The sequence below is a fragment of the Crocuta crocuta genome, unplaced genomic scaffold, assembly GCF_008692635.1.
Source record: "Crocuta crocuta isolate KB4526 unplaced genomic scaffold, BGI_CrCroc_1.0 scaffold178, whole genome shotgun sequence".
In the NCBI taxonomy this organism is placed as follows: Eukaryota; Metazoa; Chordata; class Mammalia; order Carnivora; family Hyaenidae; genus Crocuta; species Crocuta crocuta.
The window spans coordinates 951095-965991 of NW_027532855.1; the positions used below are offsets into that span (position 1 = coordinate 951095).

The 14897-nt window shown below is 41.7% G+C and overlaps 1 protein-coding gene across 2 annotated transcripts; it reads right to left on the reverse strand.

The window, feature by feature from the left end:
- Window positions 1-508: 508 nt before the first annotated feature.
- Window positions 509-10697, reverse strand: CST8 (cystatin 8). Of its 2 annotated transcripts, none has more exons than XM_077745483.1 (4): window positions 10529-10697; window positions 9976-10322; window positions 6586-6699; window positions 509-691 (listed from the first exon to the last, which is right to left on the reverse strand). In XM_077745483.1, exons 2-4 carry the CDS (start codon window positions 10204-10206, stop codon window positions 608-610), a joined length of 429 nt encoding a protein of 142 aa, XP_077601609.1. In that variant the 5' UTR covers window positions 10207-10322; window positions 10529-10697; the 3' UTR covers window positions 509-607. The 2 variants fall into 2 exon arrangements, with proteins under 2 accessions (XP_077601609.1, XP_077601608.1); XM_077745482.1 differs by having other exon boundaries at window positions 9976-10325.
- Between the last annotated feature and the right edge of the window lie 4200 nt (window positions 10698-14897).

The window sequence follows — 14897 nt, forward strand, 5'->3', positions numbered from 1 at the left end:
ACACACACACAGATTATTCTGAAGGCATTATTGCCGTTACCCTCTCTCTGTATGACCATTGTTGATATTTACATAAGAAACGCACATTCCCTATTTCACAGAGACCCCATAGGGAAAGGCTGCTCTTCCCAAGGGGCTCTCCCAGCCCAGGTGAACTGTGGGCTCAGGATCCTCAGGAGGAAGAAATCTATTGAATTAATACCCACTGGCTTCAGAACTCTGGAAGGGGTTGTTAACCTAATCAAAAAGGGATCCCTCCTCAGATTTGCAGTGGGAATGGAATCATACTTCACTCCATCCTTTGAAGTCAAGGACGAACTTATTCTTGGTGGTGGTCCACCAAGCTGGTCCAAGTCAAGGGGCCTCCCTTGAGGTAAANAAAGAAAAAACAAAAGAATGAAAGAAAGAAAGAAAAAATGAAAGAGAGAGAGAAAGAAAGAAATCGGACATACTAATCTTTTTTATCGCCTAATAAGAAACTAGGAAACAAAACAAGCAGAGAGGCATGTATGAGGAAACTATGTTGGTAATACCAGTGCATGCCATTTATCTCTTCACAGAGCAAGGTAGAGATGGTGTGTGTGTGTGGGGTAAGATCCAGAAACCCCTAAGCATCCACGCACTGCTTCTTCATCACTGTGAATTCACCATTCCAAGGGAGTGCTCCGACCAAAAAACTACACATTATTTTCTGAAAAAGACCACAACCACAACAAAATCAGTAATTCCAAAAAGAAAAAAAAATGTCCTGTTGCTAGGTGTTACCTTAGGAATATATTAGAATATAAGTCATCAGCCATCAAGAAATGCTCCCAAGACTATGCTAGATGTTTCTAACCAAGGGCAGATACCTGGAAGGGTCTCTGTTCCCAAACCACCATGGATAGACAGCAAATACTAACAATCATCATGTTTTGCTGGGAGATCAGCTATAAAATTAATTTTATTTTTAATTCCCTTTAATATTTTCCATAATGTAAATAAAGCAAATTTATGTCAGATATAAACTAATGTATATTGTCCTAATTAAATAATGACTTTTTTCTAATAACAAGAGCAGTTTAAAGGGTTCTAGAACCTACCGTCTTTTATTCCAAAGAGTTCTTCTCTCCATTTCAAAATACTATGGAAATAACAAATGAATATTTGATGTGTGTGTGATAGATCAATGGATGGATGGATAGATACGTAGATAGACTAATGATAGATAGATGATAGATAGATAGAAGATGATAGATAGATAGATAGATAGATAGATAGATAGATAGATAGATAGATAGATAGATGATACATAGATAACATTCCTGGAAAATTCCAGCAAAGAGTGTCCTAAATAACTGGGAAGATTGAAGTACTCCCAAGGAGCTATTAGGAGTCAAACTAAAGGAAGCTTTATATCTGCTGAGTATTGGACACATGCAAAGGATGACTAAAGAGGCATTTTTTCTCAGAAACCCACACAAAAAAATGTCAAAACAAGATAATTTTATAGACAAATTACACCAAATCTTGGGAACCCAAAGCTCCCGTGGTCCACAAATTGATCAGAACACACACAAATAAGATGGGAAGCCCTCATTCTAATTATACCAGACCAGAAAAATCCTGAAACTAAAATATAACTATTAAAAACAGAAAACAAACTGAGGGTTGCTGGAGGAGTGTTGGTGGGAAGATGGGTTAAATGGGTGATGGGCCTTAAGGAGGGTACCTTTCAGGATGAGCACTGGGTGGCATATGTAAGAGAAGAATCACTGGGTTCTGCTCCTGAAGCCAAGACTACACTTAGTATGTTAACTAACTTGAATTTAAATTAAAAATTGTTTAATTAATATATATANTTCTGTGTCTTCCTCTCTCTCTGCCCCTCCCCCACTCACACTCTGTCTCTCTCAAAAATAAATAAATGTCAAAAAATTTAAACTTACCTAAAACAAAAATCCTAAAAATAAAATACTAGCAAATTAAAGGCATTTGCATATTAAACAATTACTGTCCCTGATGCAATGTTTTCCAGACTTTCCCAGTGATATGAAATGTGTGGGGTGTCTGTACCTGAAAATTCTGACTCAGTAAGTTTGGGATGAGGCCATGGAACGTGTGTGTGTGTGTGTGTGTGTGGTGTCACCACATGCTCCAAGTGATTCTTTTTATTTTTTTTAAGTAACCTCTACATCCAATAAGGGACATAAATCCACAACCCAAGATCAAGAGTCACACACTCCACCAATTAAACCAGTCAGGCACCCCTAATTTTTTAACATTAGGGAGGTTTAAGAGTATATCTAATCAAAATTCCTAAATAAAAAAGATGGCATGTTGAATTTCACCATATTGTATTGATTTTGAAGTGAGTTCCTTATGTCTCTTGGGCTTAGGTGCCTGTTTTCTTCCCCAGATTAGGAAAATTCTCAGCTACAATTTGTTCAAATAAACCTTTTGTCTCTTTCTCTCCCTCTTCTTCTTATGGGACTCCTGTGATATGGATATTGTTTTGCTTCATGGAGTCATTCGGTTCTCTAATTCTCTCATCATGATCTAGTAATTTCCTTTCTCTCTTTTTTTAGTTTCATTATTTTCCATGTATTTTTTTTTCTATTTCATCTTTTCTCTCCACAGCAATCCTCATTGTCACTTTATCTAGTTTATTTTGCATCTCAATTACAGCGTTTTTAAATTCATACTGACTAGTTCTTAGGTCTCTGATCTCTGTAGCAAGGGTTTCTCTGGTGACTTCCATGCTTTTTGCAAGCCAAGCTATTAGTTTTATGACTACTGTTCTAAATTCTTCAGATATGTGAGCAATTCTTTGGCTGTGATTTCCTTTATTTTGGGGAGAATTCCTCTGTCTTGCCATTTTGGCTAAGTTTCTGTCTTTGGCATGTTTTAAAAGTTTGTTATGTGTCCTGCACCTGAGAGTACTACTGTATTAAAAATGGGTCATACTCTGTCCAGGGCCTGGCACTCTAGGAAGTGTTTCTGGTGTATACTGTGTGCACTCTGCTATTGGGTTTTGGCTGCTCTATCCCATTGGTCAGTCCTCTGCAGAATTCCTCCTTGCTTGCAATGGTGGAGTGTTTGGACTTTAGGTAGGCTTTGATTTGCTGAAGTAACCCTGGATAAAGGGGGAAAGCCTGATCCCACAAAAAGAGAAAGGAAAGAGGAGAAAAGAAAACCAAACAGAGAATAAAAAAGCTATAAGGCTGATTTCAAGGAAAGAGAAAGGAAGAAAAAAAAATGGAAGAAAATAGAAAAGATGGAAAAAGAATAGAATTAAAAAAGCCTGGTTATATTAGATAGATGATAGATAGATAGATAGATAGATAGATAGATAGATAGATAGATAGATGATAGATAGACAGACAGACAGAGATAGATAATAAGAAATTACAAAAAAGAAATCAGAAACTATGAACTTGATTCCAAAAGAAAAAAAGAAGAGGAAGCAAAGGAAAAGAGAAAAGAAAGAGTTGCCTGTTGGTGCCTGGGGCTGGTAGTTGTGCTGGTTGGAGGAGAGGCCAGCTGCGTTGGATCAGTCAGTCTTGCCCCAGTAAATCAGCAGTTGCCAGGCACAGAAGCAGAGTTTGGTGTAAGTGTGTCCTGCCTCCACGGGGGCCACTGTGCTGCTCTGTGAAGTCCCACCTTGTTGGTGTTGGGAGGGAAATGGCATCGGCCCAATCTTTCCTTCCCAGACCAAATGTCTCAACACCGCTGTTCAGGAAGCCTTCACAGAACAGAGATGGCTGTGAGCTTGCCCTATGCCACAATTATCCTGCAGCTTCTCCTTGGCATTCAGCTGGGATTCAAAACCTGAAGTCTTAAAGGACCCAGCACAGCACAGATCTGCTCCCCTCCTCCGGAGCAGCCTCTCCACCCTGCTGATGAAAGGTCTTTGGCTGGCATCTGCAGGGATTTTGTCTTTAGGGAGGCAATAAACCCTCTTCCCTAAGCTCTCCAGGAAAAGGACTGTTCTCTCCCGTGCACTCTGGAGATTGCTACTCCACACTATGCATTCTGGGGCTAGCTTCCTCCTCCCCAGGAGCTCATGCCATGGATCTGCTATGGAGAAAGTCACACAATTTAAAAACCTTGGAGTTTTGAAACAGTTCTAAAGACCGTTTGCAAAAAAGAACTAGTACACTCGGTACTTCTAGCTTCCAGGTCTATGGTCCAAAGAGGTTTTCCTCTTGTGCTAAGTCAAGCCGCACTTTTACAATCTCTGTCTCTTTCTCTCCCTTTTGTGTATCCATAGAAAGGGTTCCCTCTCCTCCATAGCTTTGCCATTTTATCTCCCCCAACTCACATACACACACACCTTGATCCTGCCAAGCTGTCTCCCTTCAACTGTGGAGATCCTTCCGCCACACTGCAGATCTATTTCCTGGGTGTTCCAAGTGATCTGACCTTAATACAGCTGTGTTCGAGGAACATGAAAAATCCCAGTGTCCCTACTTCTCCACAATCTTAACTCCTCCTCCCACCATTGAATCCCACCATGTTTTAAAAGACAAGGGCAAACACAATCCATCACGTTCTTCCTTTTGAAACTGAGCCCAACAAAATTGTCTCCACAAAGAAAGGCAGGAAGAAGAAAGGACTGTTCTGGCATCAGTGAGGTGGCCTGAGAATACTATCCATGTTCACAGCACACCCAGGAAGTGACCTTCAAGAAGTGTGCCCCCAGGGAAGTCAGGGAGAGCTACAACTTTGCCATGAAAGAGATAAATGTGCATATTGACACCAAGCTCAACAAAGCTATCTGGGTCATAGGAATAAGGAGTGTACCATGCCATATTCATGTGCAATTGTCCAGAAAATGCAATGAAGATAGAGATTCCCTGAACAAGCTTATATATTAGTTACGTATGTAATTGTCGCCACTTTGAACAACCTACAGTCAGTCAACATGGAGGAGAACAAACCACTGGCAATCCAAGCTATAAAATCCCCTTCAATAAGGGCCATATTCTAGACATGTAAGAATGACTCAATATTAGTGAATCTATATCTTATTACACTAATGCATCAGAGAAGAACAATTATTCAACACACTTGATAGACACTGAAAGAATAATTGATAGAAGAAACATTCTTAATTTAAAAAATAACTTTTGGCAGAAGAAATTGGAGGAATTCCAGAAATCAGCACTTGATATAATATTTAAAATAGGTTATAAATACTGAAAGCACTGTAATCAAAGCTAGGAATAAGAAAAACTATCCAGCATTATTGCTTTCCAGTGTTATTCCGAAGACTTGTAAAGAAAAAAAAATAGTTTTCATTATCGACAAATATGGTCTTAAAAACATGCACCTTAAAATTTGGGATCGTCCATGGAAGTCTTATATACAATAAATGAGCTCCTTGAGGACAATTCTTAATTCTCTCTAAGATTTTCTATAAACAGGTAAAAAGCAACAACTTTTCTATAACCCAAATGGACTCTGTAGAGTATATAAATTTGAATCAACCATACTTCTACTAACAGTAAAAGATAAACAAATGCAGCATAAAAGCCAGATGGCATGAAGACATGCTCCCTGTTTAAATGTTTGTCCTGAGAAGTGTCTACTATTAACTAGAAATGAATGGATTGGTTCAGTTTCAGCAGACAATGTCGGCTTTAGTGAAACGTAGAAGTGCACTGTTAATGAGCCCTTGCACTTTCCTGTGCCATGGCTACATGAAATAATAGTTCTCCAAGTATGGTCCCACAGCCAGCAGCGGCAGCAGCAGCCAGAAACTTGTTAAGAATGAAAATGTTGAGATCCCACTCCAGACCTACTGAATGCCTACCTGAATCTAAAACTCTGTAAGTAGGACCCAGCCATCTGGCTTTACTGAGGCTTCCAGGTGATTCTGGTGCCTCCTCACATAAAGAACCACTGGTATAAACAAAGACAAAGACACAACCCTTGGTCAAACCTTCAGAAAGTCTAGGGCCTTCACCAATCTCTTGCATGAATCTGGGACTTTCCCCACCTCTGAGACCAGAGCTTCTGAGCCAGGCCAGCCCTTTGGTGGGGATCTTTGGGCTCTTCCATGATCTTCCTGGAAATCATGGCTGAGCATGGCAAGAATCAACTGTAAGTCTAGAAGGGTGGGAACACTGTCTGGCCTAGTCACTGCTTAATCTCCAGCACCCAAAATAGCAACCGGTGCAAAGTAAACGTTGATGAGTATCTAAGTGAATGAATGGGTTTCCTTTTGTGCCTTCACAAGGATGAGCAACTAACTGTGGGGCCACCAATGGCTAAATTGTTCATCTGGGTCCAAGAAGACAGACTTTCAGTGAACATGTGTTGGCAAGTTTTTCTGCACCAGGAGGCCAGAGGTGATGAAGCTCTTGCAATAAGAGTGACTCCAACAGCATTCTGTCGCTAAGATGAGGAGTGGAAAGAGACTCAGAGGGATCCACCATATTATATCACTCTATCGCCTTCGCTCTAAAAGTCACAAAGTTGCCCAACTCAGAGCAAAACTTGGGGAGTGATCCAGATCTCAGAGAGTGGGTATGGGCACCCCAAGTTCTTCTGTCTAGGGCTCAGAGCAGCCAAGACCATCACAGAATGTTAGTCACCTACCTTTTCCAATTTGGTGTTCTCTTGAATGATACAGTTTTCAGTACTGTTCAAAACCTTTCTGCAATTGCTGCGGGCAATTTCAACATCAATAAAGTATTCCAAATGATCTGTGACCTGTCAATTAGCAATTGTGCAATTTTATTCAAAAAAGTTTTATTTTACTTTGTTAAAGTTTTAGCCAAAAGCACTTTAAAAAATGCTCTCCCCTTCATCCTCTCTCCCTATCTCCTACTCCCTACCCCTTCTCTCTCCAAACATATCTTTAGAGGAAGGCCTATGACAACCACTGCCTGGGTTCCTTTGCATGCTGATACCAGTTAGACTTTGGAAACCACTACTTGGAGCTGTATACTCAGGGAAAGGTCTCCTTTTCACTGTGGGGCCTCCTTGAAGGCAAGATCTTCTAATTCCATTTTCTGTCCCAAAGTCCAGGGCATTCTGCATTAGGTGGGGGAGAAGGATGAGTCACCAGAACAATTGGCTCTCCTAAGCCTGAAATGTTAAAGGTTCACGTTGACCAGAAGGGAGGACAGGCCCTGTGGCCACACTAGATGCCCCTCCCTGATTCCTTTCCCACACCTCCCCTCAGAGTCTGTTTTTTGGTGACATCTCCTGCTTTTGAGAGCTTCCCCCTCCCTACCTTAGGAAGCAGCTCTTAAAGGGGCCATGCTGGCTGGAGTTTCTTTTATTGTTCTCTGTCGAGTGTTTAGTAATCAGAGAAACAGTAGGTCTATAGCAAAGCATCAGTAGTTACTGAACTCATTAATGACTGAGTGTGTTAAGGCTACTCATGATGCCCATTTAAATCAGCTTTAAGCTGGTTTTAACAGATTATAGTAGGAGAAAAAAGGAGTGTCTTTCTTCATTGCCATCTGCAGACTCTAATAAAGTGGCATTAATTTTAGCTAGGTTCCAAAAAATTAACAAGGTGACTTTAGCCTGCCATGGGAAAAGCTGGTTAGATAACATCAAGAGCTGCCCCTTGGGTTTGAGAATGAAGCTGGTCCTCAGGGAACCTCAAAAATACCATGGAAGCAAACCTAATGTCCCCAGGACTTCTTTTTTTTTTTTTTTAATGTTTATTTATTTATTATTTTTTTAATAGTTTATTGTCAAATTAGTTTCCACATAACACTCAGTGCTCATCCCCACAAGTGTCCTCCTCCATGCCCCTCCCCCCCTCCCCCCACATCCATCAGTCCTCAGTTTTTGTCAGCATTCAAGAGTCTCTCATGGTTTGCTTCTCTCCCTTTCCCCCACCATTTCTGCCCTTCTTCTCCCCCTTGTTCCTCCGTCAAGTTCCTCCTAATCCTCCTATACGTGCAAACATATGATATTTGTCCTTCTCTGCCTGTCCCCAGGACTTCTTATCAGTCTTAACACTTGCTAACTCTCACTGAGTCCTTGCTCATTGTATAACACTGTTCTTGGAGCTTGGCACACAATAACTTAGCCCACACACCACCTTTCTACAGTGAGGCTGTCACTACCATTGTTTTCAGATAAGGAAACTAGACAGAGGAACTAAGTGACCATCCAATTATCAGGCAAGACCTAGGGCTCCAACCGAGGCACCCAGCACTAAACTTGCATCCCTAACCATCATATTCCACCACTTTCACGTTTATGCCCTCCCTACTCCAACAGCCAGAGTGGCAGAGGGCTGCTATATGCTGATTCCAAGAATATAGCAAACATGAACTGCAGGAAGCTGGGAGCCATTGGTTATATGGACACCTTCATGGAACCCTCACCATCCTTTCTAAAAATAACTTAGCCAGAATGACAGTTTTAAAACCCCAATCTGGAGGCACCTGGATGGCTCAGTCAGTTAAGCATCCAACTCTTGGTTTCAGCTCAGGTCATGATCTCATGGGTTCATGAGTTCAAGCCTGCCACTGGGCTCTATGCTATAAGGGCAGAGCCTGCTTGGGATTCTCTCTCCCTCCCTCTCTCTGCGCCTCCCCTACTCTTGCAAGTTCATGTACACACACACTCTCTCTCAAAATAAATAAACTTTAAAAAATATAATCACATGGATCTCAGGAACACCCTCACCTAATGTTTATCTGGCGTCTGGATCTGCTGTGGGACACCCAAATGGAAACACTTCCTACCAGCATCCTTCACCTGATTCCCTCCTCATGTGCCTTCAGGTTTAGTTCCAACATCACACCCTAAGGAGGTGGTTTTCAGCCTTGACTGTGTATTGGGATCATTTAAGAGATTTTAACACCTATTGAGACCTGGGTCCAACACATAGATCCGCATTAAATTGGTGATGGTGCAGCAGATGCAATAAGACATTTGCAAGCTCCTCAGGAGAGCCTATTTGAGGAAGCCTTCTCCTGACCCCAGACCCCTGGGTATCATGCCACTAGTCAGATTCCCCAGCTTTCATTCCAGATTCAGTGCTGTTTCTTTCTGACTTGAATGCTGACTCCCTCAGGATGTGATTTCTGTCCATCTCACCTCCCCATCTGCAGCTGCTAGCATAGAAGTGGCTTGGAAGAAACTTGCTGAACGCATGTGCTACATGGATACCAAAGAACTATAATGTTTCAGTTGTTGGGGAAGCTACAAGAGTCACAATCCATTCCTCTATTTCAAAAGGCTGCAGGAGTGCCCTGGTGGATTGTACAGTGTACCCAGTCAATAAACAGAGTGCTATCAGCATTGTGCACTGAAAATACAGGCTGATGGCTCACATGGTCCCAAAGAGACAGGGTCAGAAGTACCAACAGGTAAACTGCCTCAGCTTCTGCAAATAAACATGGCATATGGAGAATATAAAAACTGAACTAAGAATGACCCAGAATGGTCATTCAGCCAAGAATGACCCCTCTGGTGAGTATTTTTACAGTTCATTCCTGAAAGTTTCATGTTGGAATTACAAGCCACACCACCAACCCACAGACTGAGGATGGTACAGTCAGCTGAATTCCATCTCTGGGGGCTTTTTCTCAACCATGGCAGGCAACGCCACATGTTAGAAACTCACCCTCAATGGAATCCATGTAAGCAATGTCTCTTTTCAACCTCACAACCCTCGTTATGTGGATAGATTGAAATGTTGCCCACAGCAGCATTATTGCAAAATATTCATGGCACTCAGTTTTTCTCCCAACACTAGCAAATACAAATCATGGAAATTTGATTTACAGTTTTGAGTCTAAATGACTTAATACACATAAAGTACTTATAACAACAGTCCAAGCATATATAGAAAGTTCAGTGATGTTATAGTGACATGCAAGTGAGATTTACTTGAGAACTCACATAATTAGGACTTTCATGTATCATTGTTTTTCTTGCAAGCCAACTCGTTCAGTATGACTTCAGTCTGTGCCACCATATGCAAATATGCATATTGGGAGAGAACGCCTTTACCTGCAGCTGGACTTGTACTGTCTTGATCACCTGGAAGAGGTACTTATCCTCACTCTCTTTGTTGTATTCTTGCATGGCAAACCACAGACACTGCTTCACATTGGCATTTGAGGCATTAATCACTTTTAATTCCCTCAACACTTTGCCTTTATTCTTGCCTGGGTCTGTGCTGGCCACCAGGGCCACCAAAACGGTGAGCAGGACCAAGCAGAACCCCCAGGATCTGGTCATGGTCCCTCTGTCCAGGGACACAGGTAAGCCTCCTCGTCCTCTCAGGGCTGGAGCCACAGGTGGGGTGCGATGTCTGCTGCCACCAAAGGTTCAAAGATCTTACAATAGCATCAGACCTGCTGCATTCAAGAAAGAGCCATTATGTTCACCCTTTAGGGGTACCTCTGCACCCAAGGATATCAACCTACAAGAATCCAGTTAAAGAGTCCCTGCCCTCCATACCCCAGGTGTGGTCTGCAGTTCAGGGAGAACACTTAGACCAAGGTGTGTCAGCAACTACCCTGTGCGCCTCACCCTCCACTCCTGTTTTTGCACCTCAGACCTGTAATATGTAACTATGAAAAGTGTTGCTGTTCCAAGGTTTCCTGGCTCCAGCTTTCTGGGTGCTCTCCAGCTGGCCACACCCAGCAGCTGCCCCCTGTGGTTCTCCTGGGTCTCAAGGGCTCAGTTTGTGCCTAGGCCCTGGTCAGGGGGCTCCCTCACTCCTGATCTCTGCCCTGTCCATGCCCCTGCAGGGATGTCACGCTTTGTGATGTAATCTAGAACCTGTGACATTGCCACTGTCCTTCAGAGCAGACAACTCACACATAGCAGGCAAGCTGTGGGAGTCTCCAGAATTTCTGCCCACCTGCGCAGTGAACCCAGCTTCCTAAATGTTTGGCCTCTGGACTCCCTCTGTTTGGGCCAATAGCACTTTCTTCTGCTGTATTGCCAGGGTGAGAGTCACCTAGCCCACCTGATGCCCAAGACTGTTCCTTAGTGGGAGGGATACATGCACACCCTGAGCCCTTAGAGATTCTCTTCTCTGTGAAAATCCCAAGCCAATGTCCAGAAAATTTCTGCAGGGTCAGAGAGGTGGGCATTTGTAACAGGGCCAGAAGACTGATGGGCTCCTGACCATGAGAAGTGGCAATGTATAGGAAATCATAGACAGGCATAAATCTGTGAAACATTGCAGTGTGAATACACCATATTGTATTTAAACTTGTTTAAATTGTTGATGGATGTTTGGTTTGTTTCTCATTACAGCTGTTACAGACAGTACTGTCGTGGACAATACTTTTCCAATATCTTTATGAAATTATACAGCTGTTTCTGTAATAATAAAAGACTAGATGGAAAACTGATACAAACGTTTTATTCAAATTAAAATTTAGTATATACTGCCAAACTGTTAATCCTGTGCTAATAACATATTAATGATTTTCAAATTTTGCTGCATGTTAAAGGCACTTACGGTGTTTTAAGGAGTATCTAGGCCACTCCCACCATTAAAATCAATCTTGGGAGAGGGCCTAGTAATGAGGAAGTCATCACTTTTTAAAGTTCCTGGGATTTCCAGCAATAGCACTGCTGGGAATTTACCCAAGGGATACAGGAGTGCTGATGCATAGGGGCACATGGACCCCAATATTCATAGCAGCACTCTAAACAATAGCCAAAACATGGAAAGAGCCTAACTGTCCATCAATTGATGAATGAATCAAGAAGATGTGGTTTATCTACCAATGGAATACTACATGGCAATGAGAAAGAATGAAATCTGGCCATGTGTAGCAACATGGATCAAACTAGAGGGTGTTATGCTGAGCAAAATAAGTCAGGCAGAGAAGGACAAATACCATATGTTTACACGTTTAGGAGGATTAGGAGGAACTTAATGAAGGACCATGGGGGAGAAGAAGGGGGAAATAGTGGGGAAGAGGGAGAGAGGCAAACCATGAGAGACTCCTGAATGCTGAGAACAAACTGAGGGCAGATGGGGTGGGGGGAGTGGGAGGGGGTGATGGGCATGGAGGAGGGCACTTGTGGGGATGAGCACTGGGTCTTATATGGAAACCAATTTGACAATAAACTATTTAAAATTTTTAAAAAATGTTCCTGGGATTTCCGTGCACAGTCATGTTTGAGAACCTGTGTACTGCGTTTATGCTTCTTGTGTATCAGTGCACACACGAACGAGGATGCAAAACACTATATATCCAATTCCTCATAGATAAAAATGTTTTATTAAAAAATATGAAGGCATTTCTTTGCAAACAGCTGAATAATACCCACTAAAATCCACCCAATTAAAGCAGTATTTCTAGGGTAGGTTTTGGAGAAATATATGGTTACAGTTGTTGATTTTGTAAAAGAAAATCTCATACCTCTAACACTCTCATAACCCTTTGGTCTTTACAAGTACACACACATACACACACACACACACACACACACACACACACACATGCACACACCATCACAATGTGGATATTACCCAGAGAATTTTAATTCTGGGCTTCTCTGAACATAGTCAAGCTGTTCTTGTGATTCTACATACTTGTCAGGGAGGAGTAGTAAATGCTTTGCTATAGGCTACTGAGATTTGAGGCTGCAGCAGCAGCTGATTGATATAGAACCTTTATACCTGAGGTACTTTGTCTTCCATTTAATTCTGGACAATGTATCTCCATTCTTTCTTCAAATGTTTCTACCCTTTTATTTTTGTCTCCTTTTGGGATTCCTATGTTCCCACTGTTGCAACTGTTGTCATTTTTAGTAGTTCATTTTTCTCTTTCTTATCTTGTTATCTTTTCCTGCTGCCTTCTGAGAGCATTTCTCAGCTAGCTTGTCCACCACATGATTCATTCCTCTCTTATATGTGTCCCTCTTAATATCCTATCTTTTTCTCTGCTATACTTACCCACTCCTTGGGTTTTTTAGATCTAGTAATTCAATGTGGTTCTATTTTTTAAATAAATGTTTGGCTATTTGTTTTCAGGTTACAAAAACCTTTCATTACCTTTTTAATAATTTATCTTACTTGTTTTAAAATTTTCAGCAATCTTGTCTGACAATTCTGCTTCAAATGGTATAGAGCAGAGACCACAAAACTTTTTCTCTAAAGAGGCAGATAGAAAATATTTTATGCAGTCTCTAAGAATTTCTCAACTGAGCCATTGTAGCATGATAGCCACCAGAGGCAACATGCCTCTCTGTTCAATAGATAAGTATTTCTATTCTAATAAAACTTTATAAAAACATGCAGTGGATGGTGTCTAGGTGGCTCAGTCAGTTGGGCATCCAACTCTTGCTTTCAGCTCATGTCATGATCTCACGGTTTGTGAGTTTGAGCCCAACGTCAGACAGTGACAGTGTGGAGCCTACTTGGGATTCTCTGTCTCCCTCTCTCTGCTCCTTTCCATCTCTCTCTCTCTCTCCTCCCTCTGACTCTTTTTCAAAAACAAGTAAAACTTAAAGAAAAAACAGGCAGTGGACCAGATTTGGTCCACAGCCAATAGCTTAATCACTCTTATTTAGTTGAACCACAAGGAATTGCTAATATTTGGCTGATATTGATCTATAAAAACAGTGATTTCATTTTGCTAAGCTAATAATTGTACTCCTCAGGTATTTAGTTATTTTGGCCAGCAAGTCCACATTCCCTTGAGATGTGTCAGCTTCTCTGTCTGGAATGGTGACCTGGATTAAGACTCTAAATTTGGTGAAGTTAAGGCAAAGAAAGGTGATGCAAACCAGAGCATGAAGGTCCAGGTTCCCTAAAGGCCTCATCTATCACCTGCTTTGTTGCCACTCCACCAAGCAGTGAAGGATTCACCCATAAATTGTGATGAAGCAACCTTGAGAGGAGGCAGACACCTTAAAATACAATCCACCTGTTTTGGTTTCCTGTTGCTGCTATAACAAATTACCACAAATCGAACATCTCAAAACAAACAACACAGATTTATTGTCTACAGTTCTGGAGCTCAGAAGTCCAGAACAACTGTCACTGGCTGAAATAAAGTACAAGTAGGGCTGCATTCCTTCTGGAGACTTATAGGGAAGTGCATTTCCTTGTCTTTTCAAGCTTTCAGAGGCTGCCTAAATCCCTTGGTTCACCGTCCCCTCCTCCATGAAGAATCATCAAACTCTCTTTCTGTCAACTTCTCTCTCTCTCTGTCTCTCTCTGTACCTCTCTTTCTCTCTGTCTCTCACTGTCAACCTCCTCTGCTGCTTCCATTTTCACATCTCTGTCTGTATGATTCTGAGCTTCCTGTCTCCCCCATTACAAGGACCTTTGTGGTTACAATGATCTACTGGTATAATCCAGGATAATCTCCCCATTTCAAGGTTCTCAACTGTATTTGCAAAATCCTACATGCAGAAAACATTGACCTCAAGCCAACATCCCCACCAGTCTCAATCCCTTTATAACACCACAGATTTGGGGTGAGCTATATAGCTGTCTGGAAGCAGACCCTTGACCTCACTGGTTTTCACCAGCTCTACTTTCTAGAAGAAATCTTGTTTTGTTCTTATCCCATGGCCCTGGCACATGCAGCCCTGGAGGTTGCTACCTATTTCTATGGTGAAAAGGTAAATAATGATTACCATAGAACAAAAATAAACCTGTAGCTTCTAGTCAGTCCAGGAGTCTCACATGGTTTTTGTTTTCTTATGCTTTAATAGTTTTTAGGAATCTCAATTTCTCTCATTTCTATAGTCTTTCTAGCATTGATCCTGGGAAAGAGCAAATAGTCTAAGGAGTCCACCAGCTTGGTAGGAACTGGAAGCCACAGGAGTAAATAAGCATGAAAACAGCTTTGAAGTTAAGTGAGCAATAATCATAGGAACAAAAACCAAATGGAACCAAAGACACTTCAATTTACCCATTGAAAAGCATATTAAGAGAGCAAAATGAGGGG

Bases quoted from the DNA above. Each gene is read 5' to 3' on its own strand.
- CST8 (XM_077745483.1), bottom strand. From the start codon at position 10,206: ATGACCAGATCCTGGGGGTTCTGCTTGGTCCTGCTCACCGTTTTGGTG. The intron at 6,700-9,975 runs GTAAAGGCGTTC...GCTAATTGACAG, and splicing joins CAGTACAAGTCCAGCTGCAG to GTCACAGATCATTTGGAATA. The intron at 692-6,585 runs GTAGGTGACTAA...GGTCTTTTTCAG, and splicing joins AGAACACCAAATTGGAAAAG to AAAATAATGTGTAGTTTTTT.